Source organism: Cuculus canorus, chromosome 33 (assembly GCF_017976375.1).
Source record: "Cuculus canorus isolate bCucCan1 chromosome 33, bCucCan1.pri, whole genome shotgun sequence".
NCBI classification, from domain to species: Eukaryota; Metazoa; Chordata; class Aves; order Cuculiformes; family Cuculidae; genus Cuculus; species Cuculus canorus.
The window spans coordinates 896617-904877 of NC_071433.1; the positions used below are offsets into that span (position 1 = coordinate 896617).

General features: G+C 55.7%; 1 protein-coding gene across 1 annotated transcript; it reads left to right on the forward strand.

The window, feature by feature from the left end:
* Nucleotides 1-309: 309 nt before the first annotated feature.
* Nucleotides 310-6902, forward strand: LOC104062466 (lutropin subunit beta-like). Its single transcript, XM_054052348.1, has 3 exons — nucleotides 310-402; nucleotides 3759-3953; nucleotides 6640-6902. The coding sequence occupies exons 1-3, from the start codon at nucleotides 388-390 to the stop codon at nucleotides 6871-6873; spliced, it is 444 nt and encodes a 147-aa protein (XP_053908323.1). The 5' UTR covers nucleotides 310-387; the 3' UTR covers nucleotides 6874-6902.
* The last annotated feature ends 1359 nt before the right edge of the window (nucleotides 6903-8261 follow it).

Here is an 8261-nt window from a genome sequence, read left to right on the forward strand (position 1 = left end):
AACCCCATCAAAAGACCCTAAAATCCCCCCTTACATCCCATAATACCCCTCTGCCCCACACTTATGGGGCAGCCCCGTTCCATCCCATAATACCCCGCTGCCCCACACTTATGGGGCAGCCCCATAAGTTGAGGGGGAGGGGATAAAAAGGAACCCCCCCTTTAATTCCCCCCTTTTATTTCTATGGTTATAAATAAATGCATTGGAATTAATGGGGGGGGGGGGGTGGCGCGGGGGCTGCTGGGATTGGGGGAGGGAGGGGGGAGTGTCCTTGGAGGGAGGAGGGAGGGAGGAGGGAGGGAGGGGTCCCTCCCCCCCCCACCCCCCCAAACGGGGAGGGGAGGGGGGAGATAAAGGGGAGGAGAGGCTTCTGCCCCATAGAGAGCCATGGGGGGCGCGGAGGTGAGGGGGGGGGAGAGGGTGTGGGGCGGATGTGGGGCGGATGTGGGGCAGAGGGGACCTTGGGACCCCTAATGTGGGGCGGTTGTGGGGCTGAGGGGCTCTTATCCTCTGCTGTGGGGCACTTATGGGGCAGTTATGGGGCACTTATGGGTCTCTTATGGGGCAGAGGGGCTCCAATCCTCCGCTATGGGGCAGTTATGGGGCAGTTATGGGGCAGAGGGGCTCCAATCCTCTGCTATGGGGCAGTTATGGGGCAGGAGAGGCATTGGGACCGCCAATGTGAGGCAGATGTGGGGCAGATGTGGGGCAGAGGGGTATTGGGACCCCTAATGTGGGGCAGTTATGGGGCTGAGGGGCTCTAATCATCTGCTATGGGGCAGCTGTGGGGCAGTTATGGGGCAGAGGGGACATAGGGAACCCCAATGTGGGGCAGATGTGGGGCAGGAGGGGTATTGGGAGCCCTAATGTGGGGTAGTTATGGGGTTGAGGGGCTCTTATCCTCTGCTATGGGGCAGTTATGGGGCAGTTATGGGGCAGAGGGTCTCCAATCCTCCGCTATGGGGCAGTTATGGGGCAGTTATGGGGCAGAGGGACTCCCAATCCTCCACTATGGGGCAGTTATGGGGCACTTATGGGGCAGAGGGTCTCCAATCCTCCACTATGGGGCAGTTATGGGGCAGTTATGGGGCTGAGGGGCTCCAATCCTCCACTATGGGGCAGTTATGGGGCTGAGGGGCATTGGGACCGCCAATGTGGGGCAGATGTGGGGCAGGAGGGGTATTGGGAGCCCTAATGTGGGGCAGTTATGGGGCAGAGGGGCTCCAATCCTCTGCTATGGGGCAGTTATGGGGCAGTTATGGGGCAGAGGGGGCATTGGGACCCCTAATGTGGGGCAGTTATGGGGCTGAGGGGCTCCAATCCTCTGCTGTGGGGCACTTATGGGGCAGTTATGGGGCAGTTATGGGGCTGAGGGGCTCCAATCCTCTGCTATGGGGCACTTATGGGGCAGTTATGGGGCAGAGGGGACATAGGGAACCCCAGTGTGGGGCAGATGTGGGGCAGGAGGGGTATTGGGAGCCCTAATGTGGGGCAGTTATGGGACTGAGGGGCTCTTATCCTCTGCTATGGGGCAGTTATGGGGCAGGGGGGGCATTGGGACCGCCAATATGGGGCAGATGTGGGGCAGGAGGGGTATTGGGACCCCTAATGTGGGGCAGTTATGGGGCTGAGGGTGCATTGGGAACTCCAATGTGGGCAGCTGTGGGGCAGTTATGGGGCAGAGGGGCTCCAATCCTCTGCTATGGGGCAGCTGTGGGGCAGTTATGGGGCAGAGGGGCTCCGATCCTCTGCTATGGGGCAGTTATGGGGCTGAGGGGCTCCAATCCTCTGCTATGGGGCAGTTATGGGGCTGAGGGGCATTGGGACCGCCAATGTGGGGCAGTTATGGGGCAGATGTGGGGGAGGAGGGGTATTGGGACCCCCAATGTGGGGCGGTTATGGGGCTGAGGGGCTCTAATCCTCCGCTATGGGGCAGTTGTGGGGCAGTTATGGGGCAGAGGGGCATTGGGACATCCAATGTGGGGCAGATGTGGGGCAGAGGGGACATTGGGACCCCCAATGTGGGGCGGTTATGGGGCAGAGGGGTTGCAATCCTCCACTATGCGGCACTTATGGGGCAGTTATGGGGCAGAGGGGCTCCAATCCTCTGCTATGGGGCAGCTGTGGGGCACTTATGGGGCAGAGGGGCTCCAATCCTCTGCTATGGGGCAGTTGTGGGGCAGTTATGGGGCAGAGGGGCATTGGGATGTCCAATGTGGGGCAGATGTGGGGCAGATGTGGGGCAGGAGGGGTATTGGGAGCCCTAATGTGGGGCAGTTATGGGGCTGAGGGGCTCTAATCCTCCGCTGTGGGGCAGTTATGGGGCAGAGGGGACATAGGGACCCACAATGTGGGGCAGCTGTGGGGCAGCTGTGGGGCAGGAGGGGTATTGGGACCCACAATGTGGGGCGGTTATGGGGCTGAGGGGCTCCAATCCTCTACTATGGGGCAGTTATGGGGCTGAGGGGCATTGGGACCGCCAATGTGGGGCAGATGTGGGGCAGAGGGGTATTGGGACCCCTAATGTGGGGCAGTTATGGGGCTGAGGGGCTCTAATCCTCCGCTATGGGGCAGTTATGGGGCAGGGGGGGCATTGGGACTCCCAATGTGGGGCAGATGTGGGGCAGGGGGGACATAGGAGACATAGGGACCCCCAATGTGGGGCAGCTGTGGGGCAGTTATGGGGCAGAGGGGACATAGGGAACCCCAGTGTGGGGCAGATGTGGGGCAGGAGGGGTATTGGGAGCCCTAATGTGGGGCAGTTATGGGGCTGAGGGGCTCCAATCCTCCGCTATGGGGCAGTTATGGGGCAGAGGGAGCATTGGAACCGCCAATGTGGGGCAGATGTGGGGCAGATGTGGGGCAGAGGGGTATTGGGACCCACAATGTGGGGCAGTTATGGGGCTGAGGGGCTCTAATCCTCTGCTATGGGGCAGTTATGGGGCAGGGGGGACATAGGGAACCCCAATGTGGGGCAGATGTGGGGCTTATGTGGGGCAGGGGGGACATAGGAGACATAGGGACCCCCAATGTGGGGCAGCTGTGGGGCAGTTATGGGGCAGAGGGGACATAGGGAACCCCAGTGTGGGGCAGATGTGGGGCAGGAGGGGTATTGGGACCCCTTAATGTGGGGCAGTTATGGGGCTGAGGGGCTCCAATCCTCCGCTATGGGGCAGCTGTGGGGCACTTATGGGGCAGAGGGGCTCCAATCCTCCGCTATGGGGCAGCTGTGGGGCACTTATGGGGCAGAGGGGCTCCAATCCTCTGCTATGGGGCAGTTGTGGGGCACTTATGGGGCAGAGGGGCTCCAGTCCTCTGCTATGGGGCAGCTGTGGGGCAGTTATGGGGCAGTTATGGGGCAGAGGAGCTCCCAATCCTCCACTATGGGGCACTTATGGGGCACTTATGGGGCACTTATGGGGCAGAGGAGCTCCAATCCTCCGCTATGGGGCAGTTATGGGGCAGTTATGGGGCAGAGGAGCTCCAATCCTCCCTTATGGGTCACTTATGGGTCACTTATGGGTCACTTATGGGTCACTTATGGGGCAATTATGGGGCAATTATGGGGCAGTTGTGGGTCAGAGGAGCTCCAATCCTCCACTATGGGGCAATTATGGGGCAGTTATGGGGCAGAGGGTCCCCAATCCTCCGCTATGGGGCACTTATGGGGCACTTATGGGTCACTTATGGGGCAGCGATTCTCTCGCACCCCCCTCCGCTATGGGGCAGCCCTCGAGCTCTGCCCCACACCCCCTCAGGTGGTGCTGCTGATGGCCCTTTTGGGGACCCCCCCGGCGGTTCTGGGGCGCCCCACAGCCCCGGGGACCCCCCTGGCACTTATGGGGCGCCCCATATGTCGCCCCATTAATGTGACGGTGGCACTCGAGAAGGACGAATGTCCCCAATGTGTGACAGTGACTGTGACAGCGTGCGAGGGGCTCTGCCGGAGCCGAGTAGGGACTGGGGGGGACTGGGAGGGACTGGGAGGGGACTGGGAGGGGATTAGGTGGGACTGGGAGGGGATTAGGGGGGACTGGGAGGCACTGGGAGGGACTGGGAGGGGATTAGGGGGGACTGGGAGGGGATTAGGGGGGACTGGGAGGGACTGGGAGGGACTGGGAGGGAATTGGGGGGGACTGGGAGGGGACTGGGAAGGACTGGGAGGGGACTGGGAGGGACTGGGAGGGACTGGGAGGGGATTAGGGGGGACTGGGAGGGGATTGGGGGGGACTGGGAGGGGACTGGGAGGGACTGGGAGGGGACTGGGAGGGACTGGGAGGGGATTAGGGGGGACTGGGAGGGGATTGGGGGGGACTGGGAAGGACTGGGAAGGACTGGGAGGGAATTGAGGGGCACTGGGAGGGACTGGGAGGGCAACTGCGGTCTCTCTATGGTTTTTTGGGGCTACTTTGGGGCTATTTTGGGGCTGTTTGGGCTCTCTCTATGGTTTTTGTTGGGGACTGTTTGGGGTTCTCTATGGTTTTTGGGGACTGTTTGGGGTCTCTCTATGGTTTTTGGGTCTGTTTGGGGTTCTCTATGGTTTTTTGGGGGACTGTTTGGGGTCTCTATGGTTTTTTTGGGTCTGTTTGGGGTCTCTCTATGGTTTTTTGGGTCTGTTTGGGGTTCTCTATGGTTTTTGGGGCTCTTTTGGGGCTCTCAATGGGTTTTGGGTCTCTTTTGGGGTCTCTATGGTTTTTTTTGGTCTCTTTTGGGGTCTCTCTATGTTTTTTTGGTCTATTTTGGGGTTCTCTAAGGTCTTTTTGGGCTCTTTTGGGGCTATTTTGGGTCTTCGGATGTTTTTTGGGGGCTCTTTTGGGACTATTTTGGGTCTCTCTATATTTTTGGGGGCTCTTTTGGGGCTCTCAATGTTTTTTTGGGCTCTCTTGGGGCAATTTTTGGTCTCTTTTGGGGCTCTCTGTGGTCTTTTAGTCTATTTTGGGGCTATTTTGGTCTCTTTTGGGGTTCTCTATGTTTTTTTTGGTCTATTTTGGGGTTCTCTATGGTCTTTTGGGGCTCTTTTGGGGCTCTCTATGTTTTTTGCTCTGTTTTGGGGCTCTCTATGGGCTTTTGGGGCTCTTTTGGGGCTCTTTTGGGGCTCTCAATGGTTTTTTTGGCTCTTTTGGGGCTCTTTTGGGGCTCTTTTGGGGCTCTTTTGGGGCTCTCAATGGGTTTTTGGTCTATTTTGGGGCAATTTTTGGTCTATTTTGGTATTCTCTATGTTTTTTTTTGCTCTATTTTGGGGCTCTCTATGGTCATTTTGGGGCTATTTTGGGTCTCTCTATGTTTTTTGGGGCTCTTTTGGTGCAATTTTTGGTCTCTTTTGGTGTTCTCTACATTTTTTTCCATCTATTTTGGGGCAATTTTGGGTCTCTTTTGGGGCTCTCTATGGTTTTTGGTCCATTTTGGGGCTCTCTGTGGTCTTTTCGGGCTATTTTGGGGCTATTTTGGGTCTCTGGATGGTTTTGGGGGGCTCTTTTGGGGCTCTTTTGGGGCTCTCAATGGTTGTTTTGGTCTCTTTTGGGGCTCCCTATGGTCTTTTGGTCTATTTTGGGGCTATTTTGGTCTCTTTTGGGGTTCTCTATGGTTTATTTTGGTCTCTTTTGGGGCTCTCTATGTTTTTTGCTCTATTTTGGGGCTCTCTATGGGCTTTTGGGGCTCTTTTGGGGCTCTCAATGTTTTTTTTGTCTATTTTGGGGCAATTTTTGGTCTATTTTGGGGCTCTCTATGGTTTTTTTGGTCTCTTTTGGGGCTCTCAATGGGTTTTTGGTCTATTTTGGGGCAATTTTGGGTCTCTTTTGGGGTTCTCTATGTTTTTTCATCTATTTTGGGGCAATTTTTGGTCTCTTTTGGTATTCTCTATGTTTTTTTTGCTCTATTTTGGGGCTCTCTATGGTCATTTTGGGGCTATTTTGGGTCTCTCTATGTTTTTTGGGGCTCTTTTGGTGCAATTTTTGGTCTCTTTTGGTGTTCTCTATATTTTTTTCATCTATTTTGGGGCAATTTTGGGTCTCTTTTGGGGCTCTCTATGGTTTTTTGGTCCATTTTGGGGCTCTCTGTGGTCTTTTCGGGCTATTTTGGGGCTATTTTGGGTCTCTGGATGGTTTTGAGGGGCTCTTTTGGGGCTCTCAATGGTTGTTTTGGTCTCTTTTGGGGCTCTCTGTGGTCTTTTCGGGCTATTTTGGGTCTATTTTGGTCTCTTTTGGGGTTCTCTATGTTTTTTTTGGTCTCTTTTGGGGTTCTCTATGGTTTTTTTGCTCTATTTTGGGGCTCTCTATGGGCTTTTGGGGCTCTTTTTGGTCTCTTTTGGGGCTCTCAATGGTTTTTTGGTCTATTTTGGGGCAATTTTGGTCTCTTTTGGGGTTCTCTATGGTTTTTTTGGTCTATTTTGGGGCAATTTTGGGTCTCTTTTGGGTCTCTCTATTTTTTTTCGTCTATTTTGGGGCAATTTTGGGTCTCTCTTTACGTTCTCTCTATTTTTTGGGGTCTCTTTTGGGGTTCTCTCTATTTTTCGCTCCATTTTTGCTCCCATTTCCGTCTCTTTTGATCTTCTCTCTTTTTTTCCCTTCCATTCTTGGGGGGTTCTCCATTCACTTTATTTTGGGGGTGACGTCCCCCCCTATTTCCCCCCCTCCCCCTCAGGCTCCGGTGTATCGGGGGGCCCTGGGGACCCCTCCGCAGTCGGCGTGCGTCTTCGCGGGGACGCGTTACGACCGATGGGTTCTTCCCGGGTGTCCCTCCGGCATCGATCCCACCGTCGCCGTTCCGGTGGCCCTCGGTTGTCGTTGCGGGCGGTGTCCGATGGCGGACGCCGATTGTATCGTCCAAGGTCTCGGACCCACCTTCTGCGGCGCCCCAGGAGGATTCGGGGTGTAATAAAAGACCCCCCCTAAAACCTCACGAGGATTCGTTTGGAAGTTATGGAATGGGAGAAACCTCAACTTTGAAGAGTCCGAAATTGGGGACCCCCCCTCCCCCCCAAAAAACAACCCTTGAGGAACCTCAACTTGGAGACCTCCAACCTCAAAGACCCCCAATCTCGAAGACCCCCAACTTGGGGACCCCCAAACCTTGAGGAACCTCAACTTGGAGCCCTCCAACCTCAAAGACCCCCAATCTCAAAGACCCCCAATCTCAAAGACCCCCAACTTGGGGACCCCCCAAACCTTGAGGAACCTCAACTTGAGGAACCTCAACCTTGAAGAACTCATCCTTGAAGGCTCCAAACTTGGGGACCCCCCCAAAGTCCCCCTATGGGGACCCCCAAACCTTAAGGAACCTCAACTTGGAGCCCTCCAACGCCAAAGACTCCCAATCTCGAAGACCCCCAACTTGGGGACCCCTCAAACCTTGAGGAACCTCAGCTTGGAGACCTTCAACCTCAAAGACCCCCAATCTCAAAGACCCCCAACTTGGGGACCCCCCCAAAGTCCCCCCTATGGGGACCCCCAAACCTTAAGGAACCTCAATCTTGGGGACCTCCAATCTCAAAGAACCCCAATCTCAAAGACCCCCAACTTGGGGACCCCCAAACCTTGAGGAACCTCAACTTGGAGACCTCCAATCTTGAAGACCCCAATCTTGGGGACCCCCCAAAGTCCCCCCTATAGGGACCCCCAAACCTTAAGGAACCTCAACTTGGAGCCCTTCAACCTCAAAGACCCCCAATCTCAAAGACCCCCAACTTGGGGACCCCCCAAACGTTGAGGAACCTCAACCTTGAAGAGCTCATCCTTGAAGGCTCCAAACTTGGGGACCCCCCCAAAAGTCCCCCCTATAGGGACCCCAAACCTTAAGGAACCTCAACTTGGAGCCCTCCAATCTCAAAGACCCCCAATCTCGAAGACCCCCAACTTGGGGACCCCCCAAACCTTGAGGAACCTCAACTTGGAGACCCCCAACCTCAAAGACCCCCAATCTCGAAGACCCCCAACTTGGGGACCCCCCCAAAGTCCCCCTATGGGGACCCCCAAACCTTAAGGAACCTCAATCTTGGGGACCTCCAATCTCAAAGAACCCCAATCTCAAAGACCCCCAACTTGGGGACCCCCAAACCTTGAGGAACCTCAACTTGGAGACCTCCAATCTTGAAGACCCCAATCTTGGGGACCCCCCAAAATCCCCCCTATGGGGACCCCAAAGCTTAAGGAACCTCAACTTGGAGCCCTTCAACCTCAAAGACCCCCAATCTCAAAGACCCCCAATCTTGGGGACCCCCCAAACCTTAAGGAACCTCAACTTGGAGACCTCCAACCCCAAAGACC